Genomic DNA, 13,108 nt, shown 5'->3' with positions numbered 1-13,108 from the left:
GAAGTCAAACAAACTTCTTAGAATGCAAAGAAGACACATGCGCTGTTCTTGAAGATGAAATAGAAAACAGAATAGATGAGCTATTAAAGGACAAAGAAACTTTTACATAAATATAGTTGCGCCAAATTTGACATAACTCCACCAGAAAAGAAGAAGAAAGAAAAGAAAGAAAGAAAGTAGAAGAAGAGAAGAAAGACCTGAACCAGTTTCCAGAGAAAAAGAAATTTGACATGTAAAAATAAAATTTATTTTTAGAACATTTCTGGGTCAATGTCAATGTTCTCTTCCTCTTTAGGGGCAACACTGGCTTAGACTCTAAAATCTTTTTACCCAATTTACCTTGAACTTCAACTATCTTAGACTCATAATATTCATAGTCGTCTGCTTTCTTTGGTTCATAAGGTATAACAAGTTTGTATGCTTTGCCTTTCTTTAAGGTTTGAGAACCTTCTGTCAAAAACTTTCTTTGACTGTAACAAAACCTTCTATGTCTAAGTCTTCAAATTTCGCACCATTTTTAGTCACAATAGCAAACTTAACTGGTTCGATGTTCCAAACTTTGCTGAATGAAGACTTTTCAAAATGGTAGAAGTAAACATTCAAATATGTGAATGGGTCTAGTTCTTCTTTAAGTCCTGACATGTACTTGTTTACTGAGATGAATTTTTGTCATCTTTTTCTATCGGATAAAAAAATATTTTTTTTTAAATTTACTCAGAAAAAAATTTTTTTGTATATACACCATTCTGAACATCTAAAAGACTTTTGACATTTGCCAAGAATGTTCGTTTAGACGCTGTCATATAACCATATTCTTGACAATATTGTTTATACGAATCGTACAATGACCTTTCATCTAATGACACAAAGTCAGTTTCATCTATGAACAGTTCATATACACTCTTGTTTGCTTCTAACAATGTTTGTCTCTCTTCGGTATGTGGAATTTGTCTTGGATTGAACTTAGAAATATCTAATGTCATGAAATATGAGAACAAGTGGTTGTAAAAGTCAGATGTCAAAGTTTCTGCTAAGTCGTCAAAATATCTGTATCTTGCATATGAGAATCTGACGTTCTGACAACTACATATCTTCTGTCAGAACTTTCTAACTTCATCGGAACAACATTGTTTGAAACCATAATGAAGTTTGCAACATTTTCACAAACTCTTTGGTCTTTATACTTTCTTTCAACAACTCCAACTTTATCTGTTATAAGACTCTTCAAAGCATCTGAGTTCAAAACTTTTGTTGTATCTATACTTTGAAGTTCATTGCAAACTATAAGTTTCATATTCTCTATTGAGGAGTTAAATTTACCGCAGATGTTTTCTAAGTTTGTCATATTAGGGTTCGAATAACCTTCTAACAGTTTGCACAAAATATCTGTAAAGAATGTGTTCTTACCAGTTCCTTGTTTTCCAATTATAATGAGAGCAGTTTCATTTTTAGCACTTGGATGTTGTAAGATGTTTGCAAACCAACATAAGATATACTCATAAACCTTTTCGTTTCCATTGCATATAATTTCTTTGACATGGTCTAACCAAGCTTCTATAATATTTTCTTTCCATTCTACTTGTTCATATTTATATCCAGTGAAGATAGAATAGAAGTTTGGAGAAGGTGTATAGAACTTTATACCACGAACTGAAAAATCTTCTAACTTTGACAATAAGATATCCCAAGCATCTAACATCTTCATGCCAACTTGTACGACTTTTATTTTCTTAAGTTTCTGTCTACATTCTTGTTCTGAAACTATTGTTGCTCTTGGTTTGTTAAAGACTACATCCCATTCTTTCATAACATAACATTCTGGGGCAGAGTCGACATAAATGACTAAACGTTTCAAATTCTCGACTGCTTTGTTATAGTCTCTAAATGGACACATATTTCTGAATGCTTGGAAGTCATAAAAATCTGAAACATCTATTCTGTACATTTTTATAAAAATAAAAAAAATATTATTTTTTTATTCTTGACTTTGTTGTTCCATTTGTTGCATTTGTTGTTCTTGAGCTATTTGTTGTTGAAGTTGTTCTTGTAATACAATACTTTCACCAGTTGCATCTTCCAATTCGAAACTTTCTGCCGTCATTGACAAATACATAGGACATAAAAGTTTTACAGGAACAAAGTTTGCGTCAACTAATGTCAACGTTATACTTGCCAAAGTGTTTGAGTTCACTAAGGTTGAAAATTCTGCATTCGAATGAACAATAGGCAAACCAGCAGAGAAAGTATTGTTTATACGCATAAGTATCTTTTGGTCATAATAGTTTCTGTCGACATTCGAATAACACTTTGAACCTAAGTTTGAAACAATATATAAGATTGGTGTGCTTAATGTCAATGGAATAGACATTCCTTGTATGACACCTTTTCCTGTTATAGGAAACTGTTGGTAGTAAAAACCAGAAATAAGTTTTGTATTATAGCTCATATCGTTTATAGTAAACTCAGTCGGACATCCAAACATAATGAAACCTGCTCTAGTTGCAGCACATGTTACACCCGTACTTAAAGTATTAAATAAGTCAACAAAACCTGTTGGTGGTATATCTGAGTAAGTATCTTCAAAGGAGTATTTTTTACCATTCACAACAATAAAGTCTTCTGGTGTCAAAAGAGCAAAACAGGCTTTAGTCGTCATTGTGTTTAAGGTTAGTTTACAATATCGTCCTTGAGGACTTTGTAAGTTTGTTGTTATAGAATTATATGACTCAGGGTTTTTAGTCGTAATAGTATAAACCATTATGTCTTCTGCCATTTACTTAGCAAATAAATTTTAATGAAATGTTGTGGTCGTCAAATATTTTTATAACGTCTGGGAAACTATATTTTAAGTTCAACGTTTCACCTCCTTTCATAACGTATATCTTGTCAATCGCATTATATGAAACACCACAGCAACTAATGTCGGGTTCTATTTCTTTGATGTTTATATCGTCTGCCTCTGTCAAAAGTTTCAATAGTTCTTTCAAAACTTCATGAGGTGCGATGACATATGAGTTCACTTTTACAGGGTTGTGTTCGACCAAGTTTAACATTATACTTAAAGCTTGACAAATCTTCTCCTGAGTTTGAAGTTTGTCTTTCAGTTGTTGGTAGTCGTTTCGAATATCTGCAACAGAACTTAAGTCTCTGCTAACTTCAGGATATGTTGGTTCTTTTACAGGAACAATTGTTATACCATCTTCGTCTTCGTATGGTTTCCCCACTTCAACATCTCTGTCTTTGACATTGACAATAACACTTTGACTGTTTGTTTGAGTTGGTGAATTTAACTTCACATCTGCCACCGCCATTAAACCTTTTGAAACACTTACGCTTCTATTTTTCGGAAATGACATTTTACTTAGAATAAAAAGATGGACGTATTCGGATATCTCTTTGAATTGAAGCAAAACAAAGTTTATACTCACAAACAATACAAATACATTGACAGAATAGTTCTTTACACAAACAATGGAAAATGTTATAGAATAGCAGTCTTTGCTGAACCAAAATATTTTCATAAAGCAAAGAAAGTTGGTATAACTGAAATGGTGAAAGTTCTTGAAGCAGACAAAAATATAACTTCAAAACTTACAGATATTACTAAAGGAAAGTTTATAATACAATATTATGTCAAAACTGGCGTACTGTCAATATTTGACGGAGAGAAGTCAGTTCAAGAACAACTTACTGACCTGCTGCCAAAATCTGCTCGATGGAAGCTGTCGTTATACCAATCTGAGGAGCCCCAGCAGGTTTCATCGAACGAATCTTCAAAAGAGCATCTTCCGTGAAAAGTGCTATTGGTTTTGTAAACTTCTTTGCTTTCAATTCATCTGGACCGTCTCTGTCACCAGTATATTGTATTTGAACTGTACCAACAGTTGAAATACCACCCATAAAGTCTTCTGAGTCAGCAAATGGAATGCCAAGCCAAAAGTTTGAACGGTCTCCATTTGTATATTGAGTTTTTTGACCTCCTGTATGAGTCCATACTTTCACATATGGCATAATAGAACTTTGCATTTCAGGGTTAATGGTTGTTGTGAAGTTGTTGTTAAAGTTCATAGCATCTAATGTCAAGTTGTATGACCTCATATCCTCAACTGTAGAATATTCTTCTCTTGGATAATATTTACCATCTATGTTTATATGATATTTAATACCAGGGTTGTAGAAACAAGAATAGTCATTTATAGTTCGTCTGAACAGTACAAACATAGTATCTGCATGTTTCATTGCAGTTGTTAAAGCAATATCTGTTCTTGCACCTGGGTCAGCACTTTGGTTTCCAACTTCACCTGCAAAGTCTTTGACAGATATTTGGTGTATAGGGAACATAAGTGGAACTGCAATATATTTGGCAGCTAAAGCATTTGAAATATCTGGGTCCAACATATAGACTGCAAGTCTGCTTTCTATTCTCTTGCATTCAAATTTTTCGCATGTGAACTTAATTGGGTCCCAAGCATCTCCAGCAGCATTGAAATAATAGTTTACTTCAGTGTTGAGGTTTGAGAAACCAAAGTCTAAGTCAACCTTGCCTTTGCAAAATTCGGCGAATGACGTTTTATTTGTTCCCATTACGTCTGTAAGAGTGAATGGGTCTTGTGTTGGTGCAATGACTAAGTTATTTTTGCTTGGAGTAAGTTCGATAGAAATTTTTCCTGCCCAGTTTGGCAAGTATCTTAAAAACCTGAAGATGAGGAAAGATGACAAAGGAACTCTAAGTTTCAGTTTTACTTTAGTGGCAGCAGTTCCATCTGAACCAGAAAGGTCAACATAAACTCCTGGAACGTTAGGGTCAAGTCTTCTTATTTTCTCAATAGTTGCATACTGGTCTGTTTGTTCTCTAGCTTGTGGTTGTACTGAGTTTCTCAAAGCGAACCATTCATAGTTTGCCCATGTTACTGTTTGAACTAAGTCAGAGTTAGAATATATCTTATATCCCATGAAAACTTCTGGAGCATATTGGTATCCGACATAGAAAATTCCATTGCAACCTTTCTTGTCAGACAACTTGGCAGAAGGTTTTATTTCAATGTCTTGTTCCACGTATAAGAATGAGTTGTCAATAGAAATAATATGAAACCTGTCGCAAGCAATATCTACTGTTGTTGAAGAGCCTTCTCCAAACTCACCTACGTTTCCATAAGAAACAGCAGTTGTATATTCGTAAGTTCCAGGAACTATTTCTGACCTTCTAATGGCATTGTCGCATTCGTTATACCATTCGGAAACATTTCCGTTCATGGCATCCAAAACTGTTGGCGTTATATTCTGAGCGGCGTACATTTCATATGGGTAAAATATAGAATAGTTGGATTTATGTGTCATAATTGTTTCGGACCAAGCTTTACTTTCTTCCTGACTGAGTTTTTAACTCTTCTTTTTCCTTCATTGCCACTACTTTCACTAGATGAAGTTACTTCTTCACTACTTTCACTTTGTTCTACTCTTCTTCTTTGGTGTCGCTTTTGGTAACTTGCCCTCTGCTTCAAGTTGTTGCATCTTTGCCTCATGTTCACCTAGTATGTTGTAAATTTCCCATGTCCTTTTTGCCTTTGGGCTCTGGTCGCCCATCTCAGGTAACCTATATCCTAGAAAGATTTTGTCATAGTTTGTATTTGAGTCTTTGCGTATTGTTTGCATGACTCTTTCCTGAGTTTCCGGTTCAAGCTCTTCAAACAGAGCTTGTCCATATGGAATAAGCTCGTTTCCAAATATATGTTTTTGTAGCCATTCTGGTTTTCTTTCCATGTAACCAATAATATCTTTTGTGAATGGGAAAGCTTTTACCCAATGTTTCAGTCTTGCGTCATTTATTTCTGTAGTTGGTTTTATTTTGTCAAGGAACGTGTTTTTCAATACTAACATTTCATTTGGTACTGTCCATTTGAGTTTTCTTAAATATTCATCCCTTCTCAGTTCATTGTCTGCAAAGTAAGTTTTTATGACATTTTGCAAACTTTCGTTTGCAAGGTCATGTACAATAGGTTCTCTTCCTTCTCTCTCCCTAACTTTCTTTCTAAACTCTTCACCAAATATACCATCTCTATGGTTCTGTGTAGTTCTTTGAGATAAATGTTCTAGAACGTCAGGTGTTATATTTCCATCAGCCATGTTCATTTCATACTGGTCCAAAATATCTGCATGTTTCATATCTTTCAATGGCATTAAAGCCGCGCTGAAAATACCAGCTATATCTGGTTCACCATTCACTTCCATTGCGTCTACAACTTCTTGGAATTGTGGTTGTAAGTTTATGAACCACCTATCCGGATTAGCTTTATGACCCCATCTCATTGTAGTTCCATAGTCTGCAGAAACAAAAGTAGGTTTGTTTCCATATTGGTTAGGTTCTGAATGAACTTTAAACAATGTTTCATTTCTATATGTTTTGTTGAAATTTAACCTTTTATTTTCACCGAGTTCAGCCAAAGATTGAACTTTATATGGTCGTAAGTAAAAAGGATTATTGTATTTGCGTACATTTTCTTTCAGTACTTCCATTCTATGCTGAATATTTTCATCTGATGTTGGAGTCTTTTGTATGTCGGCGAACATTTTTCGATATTCTTCTACTATGTCAGCCGAATTTTTCTTAGACTCTTGGAAAGATTCCATATTCACCTCATACTCTTGTTGAGGGTCAAGATTTTTCGGCTGTTCCAAATCTTCATCTAGTTCTGTGAAGTTAGTTTCCAAAGGAGGGACTTGTTCGTTTCCTTCAGGCTCTTCTAGCTGTTGTTGCTGAACTATTTCTTCCATGTCTGGTTGTATCTGAACTTCTTCCTGTTGAGTTTCTTGTACCTCATCTGCTGGCATTTCATATATTCCGAGACCGTTTTTAACAAGTTCCCTATCTAAGTCATCCGGACTCATAAACCTTTCTTCTTTCGTTCCGTCTCTATTTTTTACGCGTTTCATGAAGAGAGTTGAATTATCATTTAGCTCTGACACCAAATATCTCGGAGTAAATTCATTCATGTCATTTGGATGATATGCTATTAAATCATATCCCTTAGCGAGCTTGTATTTTCCAGGTTTGAGATTATATCCCATTTGATGCTGAACCATAAAGCTAAATAGGTTCGGGTCAGTATTTCCTTCCTTGAACTTTCTAATAGCTTCTTTATATCTGTCACTAAAGTCAAGAGTATCTGGGTAACCATAATCTTCCTTAAGCATTTTTAAGAATTCTTGGTTTCCTTTTTCTCTACTTCTTTTATGTCCTTGCTCTGTTTGTGGTTGTTGTTGTGCAGGGTTTTGAACTGTTGGTTGCTGTGCTGGTTGTGGTTGTTGCTGTGCTGGTTGTGGAGGTGGTTGTTGTGTTGGATTTTGAACTGTTGGTTGTTGTGTTGGTTGTTGTCCTTGCTCTGGTTGTTGTTGCTGTGCAGGGTTTTGAACTGTTGGTTGTTGTGTTGGTTTTGGTGCATGCCTGTGTCTGTGTCCATGTGACGATGTAAATGTTTTAGGTAGTCCTGGTGCAGGTGCTTCTCTTGGAGGGTTTGGTGGTATATAAGTTCCACCAGCTGGCACATATGTTCCATCTGCAGCATAATGTCCTACCTGACTTTTCGTTCTTAAGAAAGCATTTACTAGGTCTGTTTTGGTCTGTTGTAACTCTTTTTCTTGACTTTCCACAACAGTTGCTCTAACGGCGTCATAGGCACTTTGAACTGCCTGTCTCGTTGCTGCATCTGTTATTTTCGTCATATTTTGTGCTACTTCTTTTAACTCTTTGTCGAAACCTTCAGACTTCAGTTTCTTTCCAGATGAGAAGTCGTTCACTAGTTTCACCTTACTATGAAGAGCTTCGAAGGCATTCTTAAAGTCAGCATTCATTAAAGCTTCATTTGAACTGTCTTCATCCGCTTGTATTTTTGTCCTTATTGACCCTATAAGTTGGGCTGCTTTAGCGTTGGCTTGGGCATCTAACCAGTCATTATTAGCTTTTATATATTCTGCGCTTTTCATTGCCTTTTGCATGGCTGCGTCGTTATTTTTACTTTCTTGTGCTAAGTTTTCATACTGTACGGTTTGGTTTTGCAACTGTAAAAGTTTTTCTGCCTTTACATTTGCTTCAACTTCTTTTTTATACTCATCGCTATCCATATATGTCTTCAGGGCTTTTTGTTTTATTTCTTCATCTTTCAGTACTTTCTATTGAGTAGTATGGTTTTTCAAATTTATAACATCTTGTTCCATTTTTGCTACTTCTGCTGCTTTTTCTGACACTTTTTTCGCATATTCCTCTGTACTTAGTTCTTTCAGTTGTTCTTCTTTCTTCTTTTTCTCTACGTTTAACTCATTGAGTTTCTTTGTGTGTCTGTCATATTCTAGTTTCTTTTCGTTTTCACTTATTTGTTTCTGTATGTCTATGTTTGACTTTTTGACATCTGTTATTTGATTTTTGAGTGAACTCAAATTCATTTGACTTTGAGGGTTATAAGCTGTTCCATCTGCAGCTCCACCATAGCCTGCCATTTTCGCTAAAAGTGCCGCTCTTAAACCTCCACTCTGTGCACCAATAACTCGGTTTAAAAGCATAGGGTTGCTTGACATTTGTTGCAACATAGTGGGGTCATTCATCATTTGTTGTTGCAACTGTTGTTGTGGTGTCAGTTTTACTATTGGATGTTTCAATGCTCCCTTCCTCTTACGTATATTCTTACGTAGCTTACGTGGCATTTTAAGTGAAGTTAAAAAGCGGTTTTTGTAGTTTAAAACATGCGGCTGTCACTTTTTTGTTTGCATATCTCTTATATAGTGAAAAACGGTTTTGTCACTTTTAAAAAACGGAGTTGTCTGTCACTTTTTAAAAACGGTTTTGGTTTTTATCACCGGCTGGTCGGCTGGGGTTCGGTCCTCCTCTTGGGTCTTGGGCAAAATTCTTAGGGCTAGAAGGGGCGCAGCCCCTGGAAGCCCCACATACCTGACCTATTGCATTATTTTTTTGGCATTAAATTTTTCTATCAATTTATTTTGTTTGCTTACTCAATAAATATGTTTCTCATTAATATAGGATTATATATTTTGAATTTGACTCATTCTTTTTCGGTATGACACTTTTTAAACTCGAACCAAGATGCCAGTTTATAATAGATTCACGCAACAGGAAGATGACAAACTTGTACGTCTTGTCGAAGAATATGGAACTAAAGGTAATTGGAAGATGATATCTAAAAAAATGCATGGTAGATCCCCAAGACAATGTATGGACAGATATGTTAGATTCTTAGACCCAAGCGTAAACAAGGATCCATGGACTCCAGAAGAAGATAAACTATTACTCGAACTCGTACCAAAACTATCCCCTAAATGGAGACAAATTTCTCTATTTTTCAGGAGAAGAAATGATATACAATGCAGAAATAGATATAGAAAGCTTTGCTACGAGCTCTCTAAAGAAAAACCAAAATTAGAAGAAGAAAACAGTAATAATAACCAGCAACCTTCGAAACCAGAAGTCTATCAAGCATTCGCTGATCTTGACTTTAGTACAGATTTATTCTCATTTGGAGATGAGTCAAATAATTTCGGTATTTTTGGTGATCTTTTTTAAAATTCTTTAGATAACTAAGTGCTGTTGTATTAATAGCCTTTCTATCCTTATACATTAAACATTTATATATGAAAATTCTCATTTTTGTCGACTTTTTCAATAAAATAAATCATGACCATTCATGTAAATAAATTTGAGAAGTAGTTAATTGAATATCGCAGAATTTCATTCAATTATTTTAAATCAATTTCAATATAACATTATATACCATAAATTGGCAATAATAATTTATTAATTATTTCTTATTTGCCAAATTGAAAGACTTCTCAAAATATCATGGCTGAAATTAATTTATCATGAAATTCACATTAACATGGTTTATATAACATATTTTTCTCAAAACTTAATTTTTATTCAATTGGAATTTGACATAAAAATCATAGATGAAATATTCCTTTATTGAGTATTTTTGATTAAGCAGATAATTAGCATAAAGCTATGACTTTAGTGTGATCTAGTTAATGATCGCTAATATTAATATTCTGCTAATAAAATTAATATCTTTGAAATATTATGTTATTCTTTTATTTTTAATATGATTTAAAATATACATAACAAGCAGAATTTACCAAATCATTTATATTAAAATAAAAGGCTAAATTATTTCAATTTCAAATTCAATAATAACAAAGTTTTATAAAATTGAAAATATTACGTTTTTATGACCCAATAAGATTATTTAGCTTTGGCATTACCAGATATGTTAAATCATCATTTTATCAACTTAAAGATATCTTGTAATGGGGAATCAAATAAGATACCTCTCGATGGGTATTTTCAATATTCATCAAATTTATGAATAATTCAATAAATTGTTTATTCAATTCCATTTCAATGTGCATAATTTTTGGAATGCCAATAGTGGGTTCGCATTAACTTATATGAATATACGATTTTTGGTAATTTCAATCTATTCGGGCTTAATAAAGAAATCTGAAATTTCGATTCATACAGGAAATATGAGATTTTTGAGTATCCAAATCATGAAGTTTGTAGAACAAAATACGCCTTGATAATAGAGCCATTCTTAATAAAGCAAAGGTGAGTTGTTGTCGTCTGATCTGCTCTTGAAAACATGACACTCAAACAAAAATTTACTTGACATTGGAGTGATTTGCTAAAATTCAAAGGCAACATCTCTCAACTACTTACACCAACGTTAGCACATCGTTGGGTTAAACCAGAATGAAGATTTGTTGGAATAAAATTCCAGAATTCTACAAAAATCTTAAAATATTATGTCAGATATCTCCTTTAAAATAGCCAGAAGCTCTGGTAGCTTTTAGCTCATCTTTGATTCACATGAATTTAATCCAAATCGTTTTTGCATTGTCTTAGTTTGGCAAGGGCCACTAGGATAATCCAGCGAAGCTAACTAAAGCTTGTAAATCTTCACTTTTGAATTCAAATTTGAATGGAGTATTGTCTCAAGCTTTATCCTTTCAATAAATAACTTTTCATGCTATTCTTAACTGATATTATATGATGTATTTCTTCATAACCTGCTGAAAAAAAATTATGAAATAAATTGCAGTTCATATTTAATTGTATTCCTGGCGCCTATTATATTATCAAAATTCAACAAACTTAGAAAAAAGGATTACTTTCCGTGATTAAGTTTTCATTGAAATATAATCATACGCGAGAGATTTCTACATGTATATAATAACTTCCATTTAAATAAAAAGTTTAGGATTTAACTTGAAAAATTTCTGAATTCTAAAAACGATTTTCAATTTCTCAATATCGAATCAAATATAGTACTATTTTTCTATATTTAATCATCAACAATTTTACAATAAATTCAGAGTTAAGCTGCTTAATAGTACACCTCAATTGATTCTATTAATGCATAGTTTGCATCGATTTAAAAAATCATCATTAGGAATTTAACAAAATTTTGATTTTTTATTTTCTAGGTCTAGTTAAGGAAAATAAGTTAATGATATGAGATTATTTGATTCTTGAAATGAACTCACATTTGATTTTTTTGACTTACCATTGTTCATTGTGAAATACAGGTTTCTTTGGGATTTCAATCAAATTTGTAAGTAAAGGATTATGAAATCGATTGGTAAAAAAATGATTCAAAATTATTCCCAAATAGTTAACGAATTGTTCAACTAAATTTATGATAATCTATAAAAAAATACATTAGATTTGCTAAATGGAACAAATCTAATGATGTAAAACGTAGCGATAATATGCTCTATTGTGGATTCGGTCCAGAAGTATCACTTGATTCAGAACGACTTAAATTAATATTATCGACATCAATTTCAAATTGGTCCATATCCCCAATTTCCTGCATGATCTTTTGAATCTCCTGGTCTAGTTTTTGTATATCTTGATCATTTTCTACATTTTGAGGATTTACATCGACAACTTCTGGCTGCATAAACAATTCAACATAAGTAGGAAGAACTAATTTTGACACTAACTGCCAATTCTCGCAAAACCAGCATATCAATGGCTCATTTAATCTTTTTGCATTCCTATCAACAGGAATTTGAACCAGTTCACCTATTCTTAATGCTAATTTCATGATGTCAGTACGCCTTTTTAATTTTGGAAATGAATTCAGAAATTTTTCCACGAATGGATATAATTTGCTCACCTTTCGTCGCCGAATGTCCATCTTCTTCCTAAACTCAGAGTACTCGTCCGATATCCTCTTTTTCGGGGGCTCCCGTATAATGACAATCCTTTGGCCTTGTTGGTCATCTTCCATAAAAAAATTATTTCTATATCTTTCAATTGGGAAACTTGTGATTTTTTTGTATTACTCATTGCCTCAGAAATAACGATTATTTTTACTTCAAAATAAACAACTATTGAATGGATAAAATCTTCCGATTATTTACAGATACTGTATCATGATGGAATTTTAAAGATTTACTTTTGAATTTAAATTGAGAGTCGATCAAATATTGAGAGGAAATTTTTTCAAATTGATGTCAAAAATTGCTCTTTCCTTTTGAAAATTATCGCTGTAAGAATAGATCGGAGATCATTGAAACAACACAAGACATCTGCATCAATCTAATCATTAGTTTAAAAATATTAGAAACAAAAATTCTCAAAATTTTAAATTACCTTAATTTAATGATTTTAAAGATTTTCACTGATTTTTTAATGTTTTTGATTAATTTAGTACGCAATAGTGATTTTTTTAAAAAATTCAATACGAAATTGTTTTAAATAGAAAGCGAAATAATGATACAGTAGTACTACCACTATATTTGACTCAATAAAAAACATAATTCAATTATTTCAAAAAAGCTAATTGATAAATTTTTCTAGATATTTTATATCATATTTTCAAAGTAAATTATCAAAAAATTGAAAAGATTCAATTCAAAACACATTTCTTTCAAAATAATAGATATGTCAAAAAAAGCCAGCAAAATGTTTCACCCCATACTTAACAATTATCCGATGCAAAATAATTTTGATCGACAATGTCACTTTTCAAATAAATCATTATTATCAAAAAATCAATCATTTAATTTTATAAGACAATATTTTGATTACAACACA

At 32.9% G+C, this 13,108-nt stretch overlaps 9 protein-coding genes across 9 annotated transcripts, besides 1 other annotated feature; 1 reads left to right on the top strand and 8 right to left on the bottom strand.

The window, feature by feature from the left end:
* Nucleotides 1–5,241: part of a mobile genetic element that runs on past the window's edge.
* TVAGG3_0793400 (uncharacterized protein) lies at nt 1,031–1,945 on the bottom strand (the record flags this gene model as incomplete). The annotated part of the gene is made up of 1 exon (XM_051247025.1): nt 1,031–1,945. One exon carries the CDS (start codon nt 1,943–1,945, stop codon nt 1,031–1,033), a length of 915 nt encoding a protein of 304 aa, XP_051082500.1.
* On the bottom strand, nt 1,976–2,260 carry TVAGG3_0793390 (uncharacterized protein; the record flags this gene model as incomplete). Its single annotated transcript, XM_051247024.1, has 1 exon — nt 1,976–2,260. The coding sequence occupies one exon, from the start codon at nt 2,258–2,260 to the stop codon at nt 1,976–1,978; it is 285 nt and encodes a 94-aa protein (XP_051082499.1).
* On the bottom strand, nt 2,778–3,311 carry TVAGG3_0793380 (protein of unknown function, DUF4106 family; the record flags this gene model as incomplete). Its single annotated transcript, XM_051247023.1, has 1 exon — nt 2,778–3,311. The coding sequence occupies one exon, from the start codon at nt 3,309–3,311 to the stop codon at nt 2,778–2,780; it is 534 nt and encodes a 177-aa protein (XP_051082498.1).
* On the bottom strand, nt 3,688–4,098 carry TVAGG3_0793370 (protein of unknown function, DUF4106 family; the record flags this gene model as incomplete). Its single annotated transcript, XM_051247022.1, has 1 exon — nt 3,688–4,098. One exon carries the CDS (start codon nt 4,096–4,098, stop codon nt 3,688–3,690), a length of 411 nt encoding a protein of 136 aa, XP_051082497.1.
* A 201-nt stretch (nt 5,242–5,442) lies between the features above and the next one.
* On the bottom strand, nt 5,443–6,306 carry TVAGG3_0793350 (protein of unknown function, DUF4106 family; the record flags this gene model as incomplete). The annotated part of the gene is made up of 1 exon (XM_051247021.1): nt 5,443–6,306. The coding sequence occupies one exon, from the start codon at nt 6,304–6,306 to the stop codon at nt 5,443–5,445; it is 864 nt and encodes a 287-aa protein (XP_051082496.1).
* A 122-nt stretch (nt 6,307–6,428) lies between these two features.
* On the bottom strand, nt 6,429–7,848 carry TVAGG3_0793340 (protein of unknown function, DUF4106 family; the record flags this gene model as incomplete). Its single annotated transcript, XM_051247020.1, has 1 exon — nt 6,429–7,848. A coding segment is annotated over one exon (1,420 nt), but the record flags the coding sequence as incomplete, so codon positions are not given.
* Nucleotides 7,849–8,199: 351 nt separating this feature from the next.
* Nucleotides 8,200–8,694, bottom strand: TVAGG3_0793330 (protein of unknown function, DUF4106 family; the record flags this gene model as incomplete). The annotated part of the gene is made up of 1 exon (XM_051247019.1): nt 8,200–8,694. A coding segment is annotated over one exon (495 nt), but the record flags the coding sequence as incomplete, so codon positions are not given.
* A 145-nt stretch (nt 8,695–8,839) lies between these two features.
* Nucleotides 8,840–9,666, top strand: TVAGG3_0793320 (RNA polymerase II transcription regulator recruiting protein; the record flags this gene model as incomplete). Its single annotated transcript, XM_001297954.1, has 1 exon — nt 9,092–9,568. One exon carries the CDS (start codon nt 9,092–9,094, stop codon nt 9,566–9,568), a length of 477 nt encoding a protein of 158 aa, XP_001297955.1.
* Nucleotides 9,667–11,175: 1,509 nt separating this feature from the next.
* On the bottom strand, nt 11,176–12,355 carry TVAGG3_0793310 (uncharacterized protein; the record flags this gene model as incomplete). Its single annotated transcript, XM_001297955.1, has 1 exon — nt 11,778–12,299. The coding sequence occupies one exon, from the start codon at nt 12,297–12,299 to the stop codon at nt 11,778–11,780; it is 522 nt and encodes a 173-aa protein (XP_001297956.1).
* Nucleotides 12,356–13,108: the final 753 nt, after the last annotated feature.

Source organism: Trichomonas vaginalis, chromosome VI (genome assembly GCF_026262505.1).
Source record: "Trichomonas vaginalis G3 chromosome VI, whole genome shotgun sequence".
NCBI lineage: Eukaryota > Parabasalia > Trichomonadida > Trichomonadidae > Trichomonas > Trichomonas vaginalis.
This window is presented reverse-complemented; position numbering and strand designations above follow the sequence as displayed.